The following is a 22,318-nucleotide window of genomic DNA, read 5'->3' as shown; positions in this document are numbered from 1 at the left end:
GACAGTTCCTCAAAAACAGCTTTCAGGCGAAACACAGCAGTGGTTAGTCAGGCTAACTCTGGCGTAAGAATGTCGCCACACAGCCCAGAAGCTTATTCTAGCATGTTTCATACAATGATGCATAACTACTCCAACGCAGGGTTAAATTCAGTTCATGATAACTTATGTACAATTATTCCAACAACAACTAAGGTGACTTTCTTAAAATGTCATTTTTAGTCGAGGACTCAATATGAAACCCGCCCTTAAAGTGAATCTGCAGGTCTAATTTATTCTGTATGAGAAAATGATGAAAGGATGAAAGGAAAGATCCTCATATTTAAAAATACATAAATATCAAACCTTTGAGACTCTCATAGGACAAGGTGCGACATCCTCCGTCAAACTACCCCAAAAAAACATTGCCAGGTTGAAAAAACTAAGAAACCTGAGAGAGAGCCACATGTGAGGGATCCCTCCCCCAAGTGCAATAGATGCCACGTGTATCTGAATGCATCAACAAAATAACAGTATTTACAACATTGATTGGAAGAGACAGTTTGTAACATGATAGAGAAGTGTGTCAATGTTTTACTAATATACATACAATACATTAACATCAATCATTTAACTGTTTATTTATATTGAGATGATTGAGAACATAACACATTAAAGAAAATGCTTTCAGTGTAATGCTTACATACCATCTTTGGCAATCCTAAATTAACTTTTTACTTATTTCAGTCTTTGTTATTTGGCAATAAAATTTAAAAAATTCAGAGATGTGGATGTATTGATAAAATTAATATATAAAGAGAACCCAAAATGCAATTAACGTCCATACTAAAAGCAAGAAAGTGATTCAGGTTCAGATTTTAAATTTGAAGGACAGCAATATCATCCATATGTTCTCCATATCCATAATGACTGACTAAAACAAGTCACCAAGAGGTGAAATATTCCCCCTGACAAAACCAAAATATCAAAAGGCACCAGATTTAGATTGATATTGTTTTATTTCAGCAACCACAACCATTTGATGACAATAAAGGGTTACAAAGTAACGTTAGAACAATCGAATATTTGTTCAGTGATACTGAGTCTTACACTAGATTGTGAAAGTATTCAAACAATTTTTTTTACATTTTGTTTTGATGCAGCCTATACGCCTCGTTTGTCTAAATTCAATATACCATTTAGTCTTCAGACCCTTTGCTACAACATTTGACACTTAATTCAGCTCCCTCCCATTCGTCTTGACATAGGAGATGTTGGGATATGGAATGGAGTCCACCTGTCGTGAGTTTAGATTGGACATGATCTAGAAAGGAACGCATTACAGAGACTATGAGGTCGAAGGAGCTGACTACAGAGCTCAGATACAGGAATGTGCTGAGGCACAGATCTGCAAAGGCTAAACAAATTATGCTACCTTCAAGGTTACCAAGAGAAAAAGGGCCTCCACAATTCTCAACTGAAGACATTTCTGGGACCATCACAGCTCTTCCCAGAATCTTCCAGAAGAACTGTCACTGCAACTCTGGGCTTTATGCCAGTGTCCACATGACACCATTTCATACTATAATGTCATTCAGTGTTAAAATAAGTGTTTTATGAAACTTTACGCTAACAAACCTGCCAACCATTATTCTGATTGCCAGCCTTGCATCATCCAAGGACTCATTTTAGCAGCTTATTGAGGAAGTAGCTGGCGATGATTCCAACGATGAGGATGAGGACCATAACTATCAGTGCCAGTCCCCGCCGTAAAACCAGTTGTGTTACTGAGAGAACATTTCCCACTGTCGTAGTTGTGAAACTGCTCTGGTTTGGATCATGCACCTCCTCGTATGGGTTACCCTCTTCAGTACTGTCGCAACTTGACTCAATGGTGCTGACCACCTGGGCCTGGTTGGGATTCGGATCTGGAGATTTGAGGAGAAACATATAGTATTAACACTTACACTACAATTACGATAGATCAGGGGTCTTCAACGTTTTTCAGTTCAAGGACCCCAAACTGATGAAGAGATGGAGCAGGGACCCCCTACTATATATATTGTAAAAAATAGTGTTTTTAAATTAAACTGGGCCTAATGTCATGTATAAACTTAGCTACCCTGTTATTGTGAATTCAATACTAAGCTATTCAAATAATACACAGGTTCATATATCCATGTTTTTATTATTGTGTGTCGCTGATTGAAAGATGACGTCTTCTGCCTCCATTTATCCGTTCGCTACAATATGCTGGATTCATGTTAATGTGTACTTAAAACAATTTAAATTTGTCGATTTTTTTTTTTACATTTTAAAAATATAAAAAATTGTCTAATCAACCAAAAATTTCCTGACCCCCCTGCAGCACACCCTGTTGAAGACCTCTGCAATAGATGATTCAGATGGGGCTGTGTGTGAGAACCCCCAGTCTGAGTGAGAGCCTCCAGACTTTCTAAAGAGTTTCTCCAGACAAAGGAGCCCATGTGAGAACACAGCAGGAGATTCTCTGCAGGATTCACTACCAGCGAGTGGGCACACTGATGATGATTCTCACACGCGACAGATGCAAAAAGAATACAAATATCTCATAATGAAAAAGTGGTGCCACAGAAGACACCGACGAAGAGTCTGTGGTGATAAGAGCTTACACCAGTTACCATTTTATGTAAACAAAAAGATGTGTTCTCCGCAGAGGAATTAATGTGTTACCTTTTGTCTCTGTTTGCTGCACCACCCCTCATCTCAGTAATCCAGAGATTTCTGTATGTTCTGAACGTATCCGAGCAGAGAATCTCCAACTGCGTTGTGCATGTGTGAACAGAATGTTATTTACCTTTGTTTTCTACCATCCCAATGTTGTTTTCTTCTTTGATCTGGACTCCTGCTCTCACACGAGCCTGAACATAGAAATACATTAAAAACAGCTAATAGCATGTTTCAACTCTAATTTAAGCCTATTGCCAATTTAACCCTGATTGATCAAGGGATGTAGGTACACACCTCTTCAGCAGCCTTCTTCCAATCAAGTTTGTACAAAAACATGATAAAGAAACTTGATTGGATCACCACACAAATGGTAGTTCCAGTCCATAGTCCTTTTACAGAAATGAAAGATGTTTAATGGCTTTCCTGAATGTTTCTTGACAAAAAGGAGGCAAGGTTAAGTTAAAATTGCTGGTGATTATTGGTCTTTTCTCACCTACAATCCCCATTTTTGCTGCAAACATAAGAGACACACCAATGGGGAAGCCAATGAAGTAGTATCCCACCAGGTTACACAGAGCACCAACCAATGGTTTACCTACTCCTCTAAGAACCCCTCCAGCCACACCCTATGAAAATCCAACAGATCTGGTCAAAAACATTATGTTTGTCTGCTACAGATATGAAATGCAGGAAATTGTAGTTTGAAACTGTTTCTCACCGCAGTGGCATCAAAAATATGCATGAAACAAAATATAATCATGACGTCAGCAACCCTCTGTAAAATGTCTCTGAAAAAACATGCAAATAGAGATTAGATTAGGTCTAATGCAGCTTGAAAGTGTGTTACATAATCATTTGAATAATGGTTATAATCAGGTTTGTTAGGGTTAACTGTACTGGAACTAACTGGGCATTTGGGCAACATATGATTTCTAAGCAGTGTTGTCTTTGGCAGCACAAATATGGACGACAACGTCTCTAACTCATGCTCATGACGACATTAATTAATGTATGACAGTCTGAACAGCAAGGTGAGATAGGCAGATAAGACAGACTAGATAACTGAACTGTTCTGTCTGTTCATGGAAGTAAAGAGTTTTTTAAAAGATGTTACTCACTGCTCTGAGGTGAAAATGTATCCAACGAGATTTCTGGCGATGCTGAGACTACCTCCAATAACACATGCAATGAAGACTGTAACAAGAGAAAGACACCAAAAAGTAAAATACCGTATATTGTTAAACTAAATAAATTAAAATGAAAGGAAAGCAGGGAAGACAAGAACCAAGGTACTTTTACTACGATGTTTCAGTGTTTAGCTAGATAACAACAGTTGTTAAAAGATCAAAAGTTAGTTGACGAGACAGTCAAATATATTTGTATATTCATGCCCCTGAAACAAAAAAGTATTTAATATATGTAAATAAAATGGCCATTCCTGAACCGATTAAAGACAATTTTGAGTACTATTTCACTATGATTAAAGATTATTTTTCATCATAACTGAATTTTAGGTGATATATTTTTTCAGTTTTTTATTTATTTTTATTTCGTAATTGCTGTTCATCAACACTCCTTGATGCTGGGCCAGCTAGGTCGACGCATGCAAAGTCTTACTAAGCTTACTCAGCTAACAAACCTTGGCTTCTAGTTGCAACTGTTTAGTGTGTTAGCAATCACAAGAGGAAAGAAAGGTAATCATGTGAGGGCATTGCACTGCCCTCCAGAAATACCATGATTAATTAACTTTGGTCAGGATTTATTTAACTCCCACGTAAAACTAATTTAAAGAACTCCACTTTTCACATGTGTAACTTTGAAATATTCTGTTTAAAAAATACGCAGATAAACTAGTTAATACATTTGTTTCTTCTGTGCTGGATTGATGTAATTTGTCTCTAAAGACTCCAGATGATCCTGACAGGAACTTTCAAAGATCATATACATTTTGATATATTCTCTTCATCCTCAGTGTTTTGGTTTGCCTGTGCAATCTAGAACAGATTTTAAAATCCTCCTCATTATCAACAAAGCCTGTGATGGTGTGGCACCATCATATCTTACAGAGATCATGATTCTAGAGTCCTGAAACCATCTTCTAGTTTTCAAGTACAATACATCTCGATGTGTAATGTGAATTGTGTTAAGATCTCTTCACATGCAAGCACCCCTACCACCAAATAGGTTCATTTGTTTTGGTTGGCTTGTGTTGTTTTGGTTTGGAATTGTTTAGTTTTGCTTGGTTCGGTATGGCTTGTCTTGGTTTGGAATTGTATGGTTTGGTTTGGTTTGGAATGGTTTAGTTTGGTATGGTTTGGTTTGGAACAGTTTGCTCTGGTTTGGAATTGCTTGGTTTTGTTTTGTTTTGTTTGGCTTGATTTGGCTTCGAAATGTTTGTTTTGTTTTGGTTTGGAATGGTTTGGTTCTTACATCCACAGATGATGGGGATTTTGGATGATAACTTGGCCTGTTCTATGTTTCCTGCACCAAGCGCGTTCCCCACTCGAACACTGGCAGCCGCAGAGAATCCCAATGGGAACTGAGGAAAAACAGAGAGGTAAAAATCCAAAGTGTATTCAAACGTCTACTTGGAGCAGAAAATCAGCATCAATAATTACCATGTAAGCTAAAACAGCTAGCTCATATGCTATCGACTGAGCTCCCAGCTCAGTGTCACTAATCAATCCGGCCAGGAATCCTCCCAACTCAAACATCCACCACTCCAGACACAGCATGAGCATACTGGGAATGGCCAACTGCATGAAGGGTCCCCACTCCTGCAAACAGTCCAGTGACCAACCTGTGAGTCACAGGTCCACAGGTTAAATATGGTAATACCTTTTTATTTCATCTCATTTCATGTTAGAGGCAGCATGGCCAAATGCTGATGTGAGATTTATACTTGTATGTATCTGTTTAAGGTCATTATTTGAAATCATTAGCACTAGTTCAGTGCCTGTTTCACACCCCTGACAGTCAGACAAATAGACACACAGACATCGCCGTACACACACAAACACAGTCAGACACACAGTCAGACATAGATACACACAGTCAGATAAATACACAGACATAAAGTCAGACCCACACACACAAACACACACACACAGAGTCAGACACACACACACACAAACACACACACACACACACAGAGTCAGACACACACACACAGAGATAGACACTCAGAGAGAAAGTAAGACACACAGACACACGTCAGACATTGTTTCATTATATTGCATGCGTATTTTAGGGCTTAACGTTTAATAGAGCAGGTTAAAAGTGCTCCCTTAATACATAACTAGTCCAGCAAATGTTAACTTCAAGTCAGAAAAAAAAATGGATTACTGTTTAACAAGCAAATGATCAGTTGTCTTATACAACAGTCTTCTGAGAAGCCCTAACTCTGAGCAGCTACATCACCTACAGGGGTTATTTTTATTTCTTTATTTAAGAGCATATTTTAAGACCATATTGCTACTTGAGATTTTGAAATGCCAGCATGATCAACGTCCATTCAGTTGGTTATGGAATTGTGACAGTGCTACTTCACTAATGCCTGATTATGAGAGCACAAATCTGAGAGCAGGACTTTTGTAAGTGCACAGAAGCAGCCTGAGTGTGAGAAGAAGGACTCCATGTGAAGTACAGCAACAACGTATAATCTGAGTGAAGAACAGTTTGGAGCAGGAGCAGAGGAAATCTGTTTATGAGCAGCGGCGATTTGAGGGCGGCAGGGTTTTGACATTACAAAATGTGAACATGAATGAAGAAATAATGAAACACTCTGGAATAAAGATCTGAGAGAAACTCCAGTCATCACTGTGACCTGTTCTCTACACAGTATTACACAGTTAGTACCTTGTCAAACATTACATAGAGGAATGTCTATAATGTACAACTATTATCGTCACAGTCCACGCACTTGAATGATGAAAGAGGATGAAATTAGTAGACAGAGTAGGACGAAGAGTCAACCATATAACGAGAAAGAACAGATCATACCTCCCCACGTGGCCTTGTGCAGACCCCTCCCGCAGATGTAAATGTATAAAAACACAGCCAACATATACTGAGAGATGGCATTGGCAGCTGCAGATCCACTTAGAGAAAAAGAAACAGACGAGTAAAGAGAAATTAAAAACTGTTGAAAGCAGTTAGGTCATTATAAGCAGAAAATTCAAATTTTCTTTCGAGATCGCAAATGTAAAAATACTTACGCAACACCCATATTCAGAATAAAGAGGAAAATGTAGTTGATGACAGCATTGAAGACATTAACAACCACTCCAGTTATAACCTGAGGCCATATAATTCCCTGTAAAGCACAACACAAGCTTGGCTCAACATTCATTTTAGGGACTGAAGGAAGTGTGTTAAGAAAGTTTGTAAAAGTGACAGAAAGTCTCACCTGATTTTGAAGATACCTCCCTTGTAGCTGGTACATAAACGCTGCCTGCAGAAGAAAAACATGAAATCACAACACAGGCACAGGCAAAGAAAAACGTTTGGGCATGAGAGTTTTGTTGAGCAATAAGACTAGAGTGTCTCAAATCGATTTACACAGTACACTCACTGGCTTAGTGTTTACATTTCAACAGGGCAGTCTTGTGCTTAATCAAACCAGGCTCTATAAAAATCAACAATTAACATTGAATAGCCTAGCTACATTTATTTTGACGTATTAACATGCTAATATTAGCCTCAATAGCACTGAAGTACAGCTGAGGCTCATGCAAATGTTATAATCCTGCAAATATTTTGTCCCAAACCAAGTTTCTTACAACTTAAAATTTTGATCAGATGATGAGGCTCAATGAAAATATCTGATCTTTTTCTATCTTAAATTAGCCTTGCATGATTAAATAATCCAATGGTTGTCAAGATATTTTAAGAACAACTTATGAACTTGTACCGAAAGAAAAGGAAGAACATCAACAAGTTTCATGGAAATCCATTGGATGGAGTGCCATGTGTTTTTTCAAGGATTTCAAATGATTTTTAAGATATTTGGTCTGAATCAATTTTGGTGGACTGACCCATAGTATGACTTAAAATGAGTTAAAATGAGTTAAAACCACTTTGATCCATCAATGTCTAGAATGTACCACACCCACCGGTAGAGCAGGCATGAAGATCTTCACATACATCTGTGACAGGCTTTATGTAGAAAGACAAACAGAACAAATAATGTTTAAATGTGAAACTGCATGTGTGACTGATTTTCATGATTGTACATCAAGTATGAGGTTATAAATCATAAGGATTCAGCTTTTGGGCAGAAGTCAACTTTGAGCCAACAGACAAGACAGATCACCTTAAATAATACTTCAGTCAAAAGAGCAGTTGGAATTATCATGAAATGTCGAGCACCCACAGAATCAGCACCTCTCTGAATCCTGTTTTCTTTTTTAAAGCTGCTGTATCCGATTCTTTTATGTTATCAGTTTAGCAAATAAAAACACCTGGCGCTTAATGCAAATTAATATTCCTCTGTATCTGTTCAATGTATAAATAAGGAAGTATTTGTTTACCATATAAATTTAGTAGGCCTTAGGTCAGTGTTGTATTTTACAGCTCGTTTCTGCTGCTCTCGTGTGGTTTAGTCAGTCAAGTGCAAGTAATCCTCAGCCCATAGTCGCAGTATTGTCAGTCTAGATAAGAATCCCCATCCAGCCGTGTCAGTGAAAAAGAAGCTGAAAGCATGTGTTGTTCAGGGGATTGAAAAATGACTGACCTGGCAACCTCTGGGCTTTGTCTGACAGCAAGGAGAAGAGGTTCAGTGTTGATGAGGATGGCCCAGCAAGGGAAACAGGCCAACAGCAGAATCAAAATCCCCCTCTGGAGAATCACACCCACTCGCTTCAAGTTACCGCTCCCATACGTCTGCATACAGGTAGACACAGACACTTAAATAAGCACTGAAAGAAAACACACAATCATGCCAATAACACCAAGGGTATGAGCTGACTCAATACAAAAGCTCATTGTTAAGCTGTTTTTCAGGAGACCCCAGGATAACCTGGGAACACAGTGGTACTGGCTAGGTTTGACTTGGTTAGATAGCAACCACCTCTGGTGAGGACAGTACCTGAGATATGAGGGTATCACAAGTTAGCGACAAACCACTTCCAATGGACACTCCACTGACATTAACCACCTGCAAATGACAACAAAAGATAATTTAGGAAAAAAATAAAAACAAAACACAATTCTAAACAACTGTCCTGGATTCCAGGGTTAAATACAGATTTAGACAAAGCAGAACTTAACAGCATGTTTGTCTCCTCACCGCAATTGCTAATGCTACTCCTGCAAGTTCAGTTTTCCCCATGTGACCACAAAACACTGTGCTGACGAAACTGATCATGAAAACCATCAACTGGGAAATGACCTGGAAGATAAAAACAGACATGACACCCTTTGTTAATTTGCTTATTAATTTAAATTCCAGATACATTCAAAGAAAAAAAGACATCAACATGACATGTCATAGACATTTTAAACACAGTAAGTAAAGCCCAGAGAAAAATCCTTCAAAAATATCACACATATTTAAGATAATATGCAGCATTTTAGATACAATATGTAATAATATGACTCTCAATAGGTCACCTATGCAGAGCAGTCAGTTTAGTGGAGGCGAGAGACCCTTAGCGTCCGGAGTTTGGTCGGGCTGCCTTGACAGGTTTACCTTCAGAAACTTTGCTAAGAGTTTTACTTCCTGTATAGAGTCCAGAGTTGATCGTCTTCTCGGCGCTCCGTCAGGGCCGTAACCGACTCTGGCAGGGCCGATCCGAGGACCTCACTAAACCATCCAATGGGGAGTAGCGATGTGTGTACAAAGGGCAGGGACTTAATCAACACGAGCACATTCCCCATCCATCTTTTCCCTTTAGAATTACCCAGGTGATCATGCAGGAGCTCGGTTAAGTTCACTCTTTACTATTCGGTCTGAAATTTGGCAGCAAAACGAGACTGTGTCCAGTGATTTTTCTTCTTCTTCTCTGTACTAGCACTGTGCAGGCTCTTAACAGAAGAGAAACTATCTTATTTTGTGTGCCTAGATCTTGTTTCCGTTTGCTGAGTTATCATAAGGGTCATTGTGTATCATTCCTGCTACTGATGAAAAGTCCATGTTTAGTGATTTTGACCTACTTTTTTAGTGGTTATACTGTGGTCTATTAGTGTTCTTAGGTAGACACAAGAGGAACTTGTTTATAGTTGATTCTATGTTGTCTCTGGAAGTTCAGATGCACGTTGGTACTTGTACTTTTACTTTTGAAACTTAAGTCCATTTCAACACCAGATACTTTTGATACTTAAGTACATTTAATATGAGCTACTCTAAGACTTTTACTCAAGTCATTTTCTGATGGGGGACTTTTACTTTTACCAGAGTCACTTTCAGGTAAGATGTCTGTACTTTTACTAAAGTATGGCTTTCAAGTACTTTATACACCACTGATCAGCGGCTAGTAACTGGCAGCCTTTGGTCAATAAAATCAATCCCACCACATAAATGTGATATATTGATTATTTTATCTGACCATATCGGACTGACACAGATATTCCTGGGTGTCACAGGTCCTGCTCAATGTCATGGCAAGATGTGTTGAACATTTTTTATTAGTTTGTGTGTCCATGTGGCGCTGGAGAGCCCATACCAGAAACACATCAAACATGCATGACATAAAAATAAAATAAAAAATCTTACTTCACTTACAAGGGAACATTTAATCATCACTTACTCATATGATATTTTGAACTGAACATATTAGTTTAATATGTTTGTTGTTACCAGATGTGAAATCAAGAGCTCAGACAATCAAGACCTCAGACGATCATGTGATGATTTACATCAGTTCTGCATCATGTGTGGAGAATAAAACTGATGTTCTGTTTTTTCATATTTATGTGGGTGTGTCATGGGGCAACTATGAGGTTTTGTCACTTTAAATGTTGCTGCTGCAAATAATTGTGGGACGGCATTTTTGCCTTTCCTTTCATAAAGAATGGTCCAGTGTTTCCTGTTATGGAAGTTTGCCTGAGTTCTCCTTTCACCAGCTGATGTCTAATGCAGAAGGTTTTCATGTAGACTTGATGCATCAAGGAGATCAGAAGCAAAACAATATACAAACGCTAACAGAGCAACATGAGCAATTGTCACCCCCCGAGTCTGAAGACGTCTCCCACAGCATTCCCAGTATATCTTCCTCTACTTGCGTCACCCATTCTAACAGCACATCCATGAATGACTACAATTGCTGTCACTCTCTATGTTATGTTATGTTATATGCATTCCTAAATCACGTTGTGTCCTCGAGTCTTGCCACTGGTGAAATATGTAAAAGAGTTCAAGATGGTGCCTCTCTGTCTGGAGCATCTGAGTTAGATATGAAAGTCCATGAGCATAGACACAATGTACTGTTGGTTGGTCCTTTATCTATAACCTGACCTTGGGTACTGCTTGGAGAGAGAAGGGAGTATCTGTGGAATTTAGCCGGGCACTATTCTCCTGTAAAGATATAATGTAATATACTGTACATTATATACATAATATATAGTGGCATTTACACCTATACATACCTATGCTAAAGGAGAAAAGTGAGGAAGCATTGAAGCTACTTTCCTTGTCATTTAGAGAGTTCAACAAGCTCTAATAATGGCGGCCACTGAAATACTCCCGGGTCATTTCACTCAGTTAGGAAGGTTCTTAACCAAAGTTGACTTTCCAAACACAGACTATATCTACAACATTGGACGTTTGGAACAGAATGGACAACAGATGTTTGAGTTACAACCACTTCCTATTTGATGGTAAAGCATGACATTTGTTCTCACCAGGGCAACAGTGTTCAACAAAAGTCTAAAACGCTTTACAATTTTGCATCTGAAGGTCTTTAGATTAAACTGATTCAATATGATGTCACAGTGAACATTTTTAACTCAATATTATTTGCATGTATTGTTAAAGAAAATATAGAAAGAAGAAAGTGAAGATAGTGTTTTGCCCTACACATTATTACACATCATTTAGCAATCAGATATGAAACTGGTGCATTTGGAACAGATATTCACTTAGACTCACAGATTAACTGATTGGATTTGGGGAGTTAAAGTTCAAGGTCGTGTGACCTCATACATCCTATATTTTGGCCTCTTGACCGTAGGGGATTTCTTCAAATTTTGACCAGTTGTCACTTGGCAAAGGTAAAGGTCATGGTAACGTCATATGAGACCGGGAAACAAATTTATGTTCTAGTTTTTCACAGAAGACATAAATAAATGAATAATAAAAAAAAAGTATAGGTGTACATAGTGAAATTAATTCTGGGACTATTGAATAGAGGTCATGTTATCAGGAGCACCAGAGCCTTTCTACTCTAATTGGTGAAAAGTCCCCTGTGAAGATGATCTTTTTCTTTGTCAAGTCATCCCCATTTAATCACTAACTAACATAAACACAACGTTCAGACAATGCAACATGAGCACTGTCAAACAAATTTCAACGTGAGCGGTCTTCACAAAAATCCTGCCCAGGAAGTGAAGAAATGTCTCCAGAAATCCTTTTTATACATGAACAAAACAATGGGAGATTCTCTGCTCAGACGCATTAACCACAACAGCAAATCCTCTGCAGGATTCAGGTGAAGCAGCAGGCGGAGGAAGGATTTAACGTATTAATTCTGCTGTGGAGATCACATGTTTTTACTTACAGCACATCTGTGAAGTACAGGGGGCCAGATGGAGAAAGTGTGCTGAAACTCTAGAGTCTCTCTCGGGCATTTGTGTTCACACATACATCCCCAGTGGAGAAATTGCAGATGTTCTCTAGAGATCAGTGCTCGTCTCAGCTCTTTTTAAAATCCACTGTGCTGGGCTACTGCACTGACCCCTTCACTGACACAAGCTAGAACACAGACCCTCATTTGACAAGTATGAAACTCAGGAACAAAACAGTCAAACGTGTGGATGTGGATGAAAATATAGTGAGAATAAATGATTACTCTTTTACAAGGGACCCCCTGCAACCCCTCAAGGACCATTGGGGATTCCAGGACCCCACTGTGAGAACCCCTGCACTAATATCAACAGTACAGGTAGACAACGCACCGTGGAATATACTCCTCCTCAACATGAGACCAGAAGAATCTGAAGTTTTGGTGAAAAACTCACATAGACGAGCATTGTTATCATTTTAATATGTATTGTATTGTTCTTCTTATATCTTTTATTGGATTGGATTGGAATGTGGATTTTGTAAATTTTCTCTCTTTGCAGTTATAGTTTATTTTATGAAGCACCCTGTTACTCTGGTTTTTAAATATTGTTTAATATTATTATTATTATTATTATTATCATGATCATGATTATTCCTATGATGATTATTATTATACAGTGACTACACAAGGAGGAGCATGCTGCCTCAGGCTTACCACTGGTCCCGCTAGTTTGCAGAGTTGAACCAGCTCATGTCCATACTCCGGTGTGATGAAGCCGCGCAGGCGCTTCTGGCAGGAGCCCCATGCTTCACCGGATCCCTCCACATGCGCCGTCATGTTGCCTTCTTGTAAATCTTCCACCACCTTTCCAGTGTTTTTCACATGCGTTGGGGCAGCGTCCATGATTTAAGAAAGCTTCAATGTTGGCTGCACTCATCATAACCACCGGTTATATGAAAGGAGGCAGAAGTGTGGTGGGAGGAGTGAGGGGAGGGGCTGGGGAGCGTCCTCTCAGCCAATCGTGCTGCAGTGTCATTAAGAACACATGGTGCTGCATTCACTGTCATTCACTGACTCGTCGTGTGCAGTATTCAACTCTCTGTAGTGTTTCATGACTGCAGCCATCAAGTTGCGTGTGAGGGTATAATAACCTGTGCGTGTTTCTGAACAGATGTTCTGACAAAGAGAAACTAGTAGGAGTGGGATCTCCTCATGATCAGTAAAAGATCAAAACAGTCAACAAGATGATATTATCGGTGGGTTTATTTTGTTGTGCAAATACCATACATAACAGATTTACAGTTTACTCTACCAATAGATGCCATTTTAGCACAAAAGTCATCGATCGATAAATCACATTTTTTATGTATAGCCCACATTCACAAATCTCAATCTGTGTCGTGGGGCTCAACAAGGTGTGACATCCTCTGCTCCTTACACTAAACTAGAGTGAGGAAAAAAAACTACGCCAAAAAAACCCTGACAGGAAGAAAAAAAAACATAAAAACCTCAGATTCACATGATACCTTCTGCTCGAGAGATCATTGCAGAAGTGTAATAGATGCTGCAAGTAGCAGAGCATGTCAACAAAATAATAATATTTAAGACGTTAAGTCAAGTCAAGAAATCTTTATTATCCTCGGTGGGCTATTTGCTGTACAGCCAGCAGTCAGAGCAGGACAAAAACAATCAATAACTACAATGTAAATAAATACAAAATATAAATCTCAAAGGAAAATTTTAAATGCCAATGGCAACAGGGACAAATTATGTTTTTAGCTTTTCCTCCAGGTGCAACCATCTTTTATATTCAGGGATACTTTAGTTGCATATATATTTTGAATACATTGTTTATAATCAGAGGCATGGAAGTTTCTATTTTCTATTGGAAACTGCAACTGTATTCCTAGAAGACATACAAATGCAACCAATTTCCACCACAGCAAATAACAGGACGTGTGGTTTTGTTCATTGTCATTTGATCCTCTGCGCTCCATAGGTCAAAGGTTAAAGTCATGAATGAATACTTCTGTTAATACAGAATGGCCTGAGAAAGGTTAGGAGCCTAGTGGCAGGATCCAAACCTATAGATTGTCTATAACCTAACATTTTAAATAGGTTTTGGCTCCAACGAAGAACTCCCAGTCAGTGCTCCTCACTTTGTCCCTGATCACTAAAAACTAGGGCTGTCAAAATTAACACGTCAACGTAGGAAGATTAATTTGTGGAATTAACGCGTACATTTTTATAACACATGCGCAGAATGACGCGCTCCATGTACCCATACCTGCCCCCACTCACTCGCTCAGAGCTACACACGCAGTGAGATCAGAGTTCATTCACGTGAAGCAGCCGGTCAGTGACATTGTAGTAGAACAGTGAAACAGTGAAACACAGAGTTTCTCTGGTCACAGCTGCTCAGTGATCAGCTGAGTCATGATCCGAACAGCAGCTGCAAGTGGTTTGTACCGAGCTGCAGTTACTGTTTCCTCCTCCACTCTGCTCTCACTTGAACTAATAAACATGCATCACTAGTTATCAGGACCTGATCAGTTCATGAATCAACTTGGTGTTTGTTTGATTCGCTCCAGAGTTTATGAGGCTGCATTTAAACATCATGAAAATGACTCGTCAACATATAGTGCTCTGTACAACATGAGACGTGACTTTCACGGTCAGGACTCGATGTTAAAGTGAGCGGAGCAAAACGCGGACATGATCCGACGTCATCAAGTCATATCCAAACACATGACCGTAGGTTTGCCATCTAAATCGTCCCAATAAAGAATTAACTATGAACGGGAACTAGTTTATTTTCATCTGCATGAACTGAACTTTGAACTCGTTCTTTTGAAGTTTGAACTTGAACAACACTGCTTTTACAGAAGGGATTCAGATTCACATTTCACATTCACATTTAATTTTGTAAGGTTTGATGGTTTGTTTGAAAAAGAAAAGAAAAAAGTTTTATTCAACCATCCTATATTTTCAAAAAAAAAAGAAAAGAAAAAAGGCACCAATTGTTTACGATAAAGGCTGTTATTGAGTGTGATAAAAAAAATGCCCTTAATAACATCATCGTATGTTTGCTCAGAGGCATAGCATTAAGACAGCCAAATGTAATTATGGTGTGGTATGTTTTAGTTGGATTTTATTTTTCAATCTTAATCACTATATCAACTGGATTTTACAACAAATGTTAAATGTATATATCCGCTTTCTGTCATTTATCTGTCCATTCCCAAAACAACATACATAGAAAATTGGAATTTTTGGGGCATTTAGAAATGGTGATTAATCGTGATTAATCGTGATAATTGTTTGACAGCCCCACTAAAAATATATAGCGGAGGTCTTAGTGCAGTCAAATATTTAAACGCGCCCCAAGGCAATAATAACGTCTCTCATGGCTTTATTTACTACTTTAATAATCATAAGAAAAGGGCGTCAAATACTATTGAATTTGATGTGTTTACCAGGTTAGTTTACAAATAAGACAACATTTAAATCAATAGAATCACTCGAGAAATCAATGAAACACACTTTTATTATAAATAAATTATAGTTTGGAAAAACATAAACTATTGAGTTCTGAAAGTTTCAAAGAATTCAAATAGGCTTGTTATTGTTGTATGAGCTTGCACCATTACCTTTAAATGAATTCAATCATCAGAGGTCCAACAGTGTAGATGGCTCATAAGTGAACCACATTAAACAAACTGGTGTCAATAAAGCAGTGTAAATACAGGACTGGTGGAGACAAGCTTGATGAGGGAAGTGTTAAAGGTGGGGTGTATCTTGGGGGCGGATGGAAGCTTGAGGCAAACAGTTACTGGGTTGACGACCTTCTCTAACACATAGGGGCCAACGAATTGGGGGACCAACTTGCGTGACTCCACCTGGAGTGGAAGGTCCCGGGAGGACAGCCAGACCTCCCAGAAGGCAGTTGCCCCAATACACGAAGGAGGTATGAGGGATTCTGTGGAATTGCTGTGGGTCGCAGGGATCGTCTGTCAGGAGAAGGCATCAGGTTTCAGGTTGCGGGAACTGGGTCTGTGAGTGTGAGTAAAGTTAAATTCTCCCAAGAAAAGAGCCCACTTAGCTTGCCGATGGTTTAATCTCTTGGCTGACTGGAGATATGCTAGGTTCTTATGGCCAGTCCATAAGATGGAGGGATGTTCCACCCCCTCCAGCGCCAGCCTCACTGCCAGTAGCTCACAGTTACCCTTACCCATATCATAATTTCTTTCGGCGGGGGAAGGCGATGAAAAAAGAAGGCCCAAGGGTTTCATTTGCCGTCCTCTGGAGAGCGTTGGGAGAGGATGGCCCCATCCCCGCTCTCCGAAGCATCAGCCTCTACCATGAACTGAAGGGAAAGGTCTGGTTGAGTGAAAACTGGAGCAGTGGAGAACAGAGTCTTACTCAGACTTAAGTTTTATAAATGCTTTGTCAGTGTCAGGAGACCAAGTTAAAGGAACTGTAGACGAGACGAGTCTTGGGAGGGGTGTGACTACCTTACTGTAGTCCCTGATAAATCGGCGGTAGAAGTTTGCAAATCCCAGGAAGCGTTGTAGATGTTTCCCGGTCTGGGGCATGGATCTGCCCTGATCTGCCCTTCTCAATGATGTAGCTCAGGAAAGTGTGGAACACATAAAGCCCAACCAATCAAGTCCAAAAGTTAACAATGTAGAGATAACTTCCCTTCTTCTCATTTTGAATCCAATTGTTATATTAGCAGCATAAGATACCTGAATCTAGAAATGGGGGAAATTATGCAATTTTTTATGTACCGTGATATCGATGGATGACTCTGCATCAATGCAGAGACAGAACATTATCGATTCAGGTTTTCGTACATTATATTTATGTCCCACCGCTGCATAATTATATCCACTGTTGCTTCAGGATCAGGATAGATGCACATTTAAGGTCCGATCGTCTTTACTGTGTCAGTGTCTCCTGGATGGTCCTCACCCCACTCTCCCCCTGACCTGAATTTCATGATCCGACCCCATCGTTTAATAACTGATAACATGTGATTATCAGTTTTTGTAAACGGCAGAGACAGCCAGCCCAGACACACACATAACCTACACCTCTGGAGTCAGAGATACCTGCAAAGAGAGAGAGAAAGAGAAAGACTATGGGAGGAAAAAGACACAGCTAGTGACATGTATTAAAATAAATAAATAAATGAATGAATGTAGGGCAGAGAGACAGAGAGAAGGGGAGAAGTGCTCAGTGCATGATGGGAGTTCCCCCAGCTGTCTAGACCTAAAGGAACATAACAAAGGGATGGTTCAGGACACACCTGATCCAGAACTGACTATAGGCTTTATCAAAAAGGAAGGTTTTAAGTTTAACCTTAAATGTAGAGATGGTGTCTGACCCCCGAACCCATAGTGGGAGCTGGTTCCACAGGAGAGGAGCCTGGTAGCTGAAGGCTCTCCCTCCTGTTCCACTCTTACAGATTCTTGAAACCACAAGAGAGCCTGTGTTTTGGGAGCAGAGTGATATATTTGGATAATATGGGGTTATGAGCTATTTGATATATGAAGCTGCTTGATTGTTCAGTGTTTTTGTAAAATTGTGTATCAATATCCTCAGTGACAAAGTAGAGCCACATCAGTACCTGGCAGAGAGTTGATATAAGAAAACACGTCTTCTTCTCTGTCAGTAACACTGCTTGTTTCTGGCATCCTTTGCTCTCTTGTATCTTAACTTGTAACTTGTATCCTGAGCCTGGTCTTCATGGGAATGGGAGGATTGTCTATCTTTTCCTCTTCATATTCCTCCTCCTTCTCCTCCCCCTCCTCCTCCTCCTCTCTCGGTGAGCACTGCTGAGTCTCCTCCGGGGCACCTGACCCATGAGCCTGTTGAGGACAAAGACAATGTCTTGTGTGTTTCCAATTGCGAGATTTTAATGTTCATGGTGCATAGTGATATTTTTCTAAATACATTTTTCATTTTAAAGAAGTCACACATAACTATTTTGATTTATCATTACCACTGTGTGAATAGATTTTAGAATGAAGGAAAAACTTAATTCAAACAACAAGATGACAGACTGTCATTGAGAAAAAACCCGTTTCCACAGACTAATTTCAGTTCACAGCCTCAGATTTCCACCCAGACACTATCAGCACAATCAAAATTTTTAAAGAAAAAACTTTTGGAATGACCATATTTTCACTGTTTTGGTTGTGGCAACAGAAATGGAGATTCATATGGCACTTGGCAAAGATGACATCCCTGAAAAGATGGCAGAGGGCAGTGATTTAACCCAAATTGGGTTAGCCTACAAAATTAGAGGTCTGATACTTTGCTCACAGTTTGGCCTGGAGTCGAATTCCCGGCCTGAATTATTGTCCCAATCAGTCCCTGTCTCCACCACAACATTTGTGTGGTCAGCATGGCTTTGAGATGTGATGCTTAACCTTGTCCCCTTTGGATGGTATACGTTTGGACCCCAGGTCAACTGTGAGGAACCTTGGATCTATGTTTGACCAGGACATGTAATTTGACCCATATTTAAAACAAGTCTCTAGAGGGCCTTATTAAAGGGATAGTTCATCCAAAAATGAAAATGCACTCATTATCTTCTCCCCACTATCTGGATGGAGGGGAAGGTTGAAGTGTTTGACTCCACAAAACACTGCTGGAGTTTCAGGGGTAAACTTTGTTAGAGCAGAATCCAATACAATTGAAGTCAATGGTGAGTCTGTCTTAAGACATAATAAAACAACAGAAAACCATAGCATGTCTCCAAACTGCTCCTGTGGTGTCATCCAAGTGTTTATGAGCCCTGACATTCATATTCGAAACGGCGTCATATTCGAAACGACGTCTTTTACACCATGTTTTTACACAATGTTTTTAGCTGAAATCCTCGAAGAGGTGTATTCTAACATGGAAATGCTAACAGCCGCTAGCTTAGCCACTTCTGATGGACTATTAGGGTTAAACAAGCACATAACCTCCTTGGCAGAGGTAAAAAACAACAAAAAAACAGTTAACCTACTTATTATCCAGTTTGGTAATAAAATTGAAATTAATCTCTTTGGTAGACTGGTAACATGGGATGAGCAACTGTACTCTCATTGTTAAACGCAGCATTACCATTACCATAAAAGAGGCTCATTAAACAATCCCAGAGAAGTGCTTGTACGTGAGTATGAACATGATGAGCTTAGTTAATAAACAACAGTGTTGAAGACATTTTGAAATCAAGCTGATTATGTCACATAATCGGTAACTAAAGGACATAAAATTGTGCCAAATATTTTCCTCCCTGTTCCTTCTGTATTCCAAAGATAATAAGGCTAGGTGAATTTGAAACTCTAAATTGCTACTTATGAGTGTGAATGTGATTGTGACTGTGTCTATCAGCATGCAATCACAGTTAGGCTGACAGTCTTAAGAATATACTAATACAGATTGAAAAGAAATATCTAGCTATGTAGCTAAATAGGGTAGTACCAAATGGTGATTTGACATGTGGGTAAAAGAAGGGGATAGCAGGGGATAATCTAGAGATCTATAGTCAGATTTACACAGTGAGGAAATGGAAATGACCACTTCTCAGATTGTATCTTCTGAATTGCAATAAAGCATCTGTGATCAGGAGCTGTATCTTATCACACTAGCGGCTATCCTAAGTAAGATGTAAGTGATGCGTCACTCTGCAAGATTGCATGCTTAACCAAAGGGTTGTTCCATTTTACCAGTTAGAAATCTGATACCTGTTGTCTAGAGCAACGCTAAAGTAATTTTATAAACCCAAGGATTGGAGTGGCACTAAAAGTTGAGTCCATTGCCTGCTACGATAACCAATATTACTGAGAGCAGAAACACTAAGTTTGTTATGAGACTGATGGTAAATGTGTTTTAAGGATAGATTGGTAACATCTGCTCAATATTCAATCTGCTAAATGATTTAAGTGTTGACAATTTTGGTGCAACATTTAACGTCACACTAAAAATTCTACACAATAATCCTTTAAGCTAGTTAAAAAAAACCTTTGCGGCTTTGTTTAGTTGATTTGGACTGTTGCTAAGCTTGGACTGTTCCAGGCGTGTCATTGTTGTATTGGTTAATGTTTTCCGGCCAAAGTATTATTGGTGACCATATCCCTTGATGGCCAGAGTTCAACATCTTCACACCCAGTTACCAATTGTCAAAGGAATTGCAACATTTTTAGAAGAACGTTTTTAAAAGAACTGAGGCTGTATCAAAAGCATAGTGACGTCTTAAAGTTTTTAATGAGTGTGCATCACCACAATTGAAGAGCTGTAAAAAACAAGATATGGATGTATTACAGCCATGATCTCATAATTTCACTCTACCTAACCCAGTGATAACCACACATAAGGAGGAACCCATGCTAGAGTAACGGTTCAAACTAAATTATTAAATCATCAGAAAAAAATGTGTCCTTTAATTTAACTGTAGGAATGTGAAGGATGGCCAAAAATAACAAAACATGTAGAAAATCTGGACTACCAGAACCCCAACTCAAAAAGGACAGAGAATTTGTCATCTTGACTGGAGGAGAGAGAGAGAGCTCCTTCTCTCCAGCCTTCCTTAGATCTCCCTCCCTGTAATCAGTAATTACGAATACTGTAAGGAGGAGCATGCAACATGCTGTTTCTGATCAAGCTGTTTGCAAAGCACCCACCGAGCCTCTTAATCCACTGAGACCTGGCTACCTCTGGGCTCTGCTTGACAGAAACAGGATCAGTGTTGTTGAGGATGACCCCATAAAATAAGCAGGTCATTAGCAGAATAAAAAGAAAACCCACTCTGATGAATCACACCCACGCAAGTTTCCGCTCCCATAAGTCTGCATGAAACAGATAGACGGATCAAGATGTGGAATGAGAAAACACACCACACCGCCACAAGAAAGGGTATGTTCGGGTTAAGAAAACAAACCTGACACGAAACCTCATGAGCTGCTTTTATTGGGAGAGAACAGCTTTTGTTGAAGAAACTGCCCAAGATATGAGGGAATCACAAGTTAACGAAAAACCACTGCCAATGCAAACTACCTGTCATTGGAAAAGAGATAACAACTTAAAGGCATGCTTATAGGAAGCTAAATCAGCAAAGAGACTGGGGTGCCATTATAAGCGAGTCTCTTGATACCCCTGATGATAAAGCCTACTTGTTCTAATTTCCCCCAGTTGACCACAGAGAGCACCATGCTGAGGATAATATCAACTGGGACATGACCTAGGTTACAAAAACCGACAAATACCCTCCAGATATCAATATTAAAATAACAAAGGGGATGTTTTATTTGAAACACAAGTTGTGAATGAAACTGTTCAAACCACTGTGTAAAGTTCAAATATCTGAAAAACCATGTGGGAAAGCTGTAGCAAAGCATATATGTAATACTGAGCAGTGTTAGAGACACTAAATAAATACATGCTGTCTCCTCCTCTCATCGTTCCAAACTCACACTGAAAACCCTACTTACTGTAATCAGCTGTTTTACTTTTGTGAAGGTAACAACTAGTATTGACTTTTAAAAGCCCCTACCAGGAGTTTTTAACTGGTTATGAAATGGTCTTAGTTTAATTTTGCTGCCTCTTTATGACCTACAACAGCAAATGAGATATTTAGGGAGAACACTTTCTTTTTCTATAAACTTTATTCTTTGTGGTTGGGTTGGATTACCCGCAAGGTAAGAGCAACGATGTATAGACAGAAGGAGAGGAAATGGTGGGGGAACCTGAATGATTAAAATCACCAAATTAACCCTCAGGCTCTACGATTATAGCAATAGAACAAGTGGGGCAATTACATCCCAACAAATATTTATATTTACACAAAATTTGCTAAACTAGTGTGTTCATTCAGATCAGACTGAGTGATATACGTTTTTTTAGATGTACATAGTTCA

The 22,318-nt window shown here is 39.2% G+C and overlaps 1 protein-coding gene across 1 annotated transcript; it reads right to left on the bottom strand.

Moving 5' to 3' along the window:
* Positions 1-976: 976 nt before the first annotated feature.
* LOC133023172 (multidrug and toxin extrusion protein 1-like) lies at positions 977-13,361 on the bottom strand. The gene is made up of 16 exons (XM_061090139.1): positions 13,122-13,361; positions 8,975-9,076; positions 8,774-8,842; positions 8,420-8,568; positions 7,800-7,842; positions 7,094-7,138; positions 6,903-7,000; positions 6,688-6,785; positions 5,304-5,485; positions 5,116-5,224; positions 3,804-3,879; positions 3,404-3,473; positions 3,179-3,311; positions 2,980-3,074; positions 2,813-2,876; positions 977-1,904 (listed from the first exon to the last, which is right to left on the bottom strand). The coding sequence occupies exons 1-16, from the start codon at positions 13,308-13,310 to the stop codon at positions 1,660-1,662; spliced, it is 1,767 nt and encodes a 588-aa protein (XP_060946122.1). The 5' UTR covers positions 13,311-13,361; the 3' UTR covers positions 977-1,659.
* Positions 13,362-22,318: the final 8,957 nt, after the last annotated feature.

The sequence above is a fragment of the Limanda limanda genome, chromosome 2 (genome assembly GCF_963576545.1).
Source record: "Limanda limanda chromosome 2, fLimLim1.1, whole genome shotgun sequence".
In the NCBI taxonomy this organism is placed as follows: Eukaryota; Metazoa; Chordata; class Actinopteri; order Pleuronectiformes; family Pleuronectidae; genus Limanda; species Limanda limanda.
The sequence above is the reverse complement of the archived record's forward strand: the minus strand, read 5'-3'. Positions and strand labels throughout refer to the sequence as shown.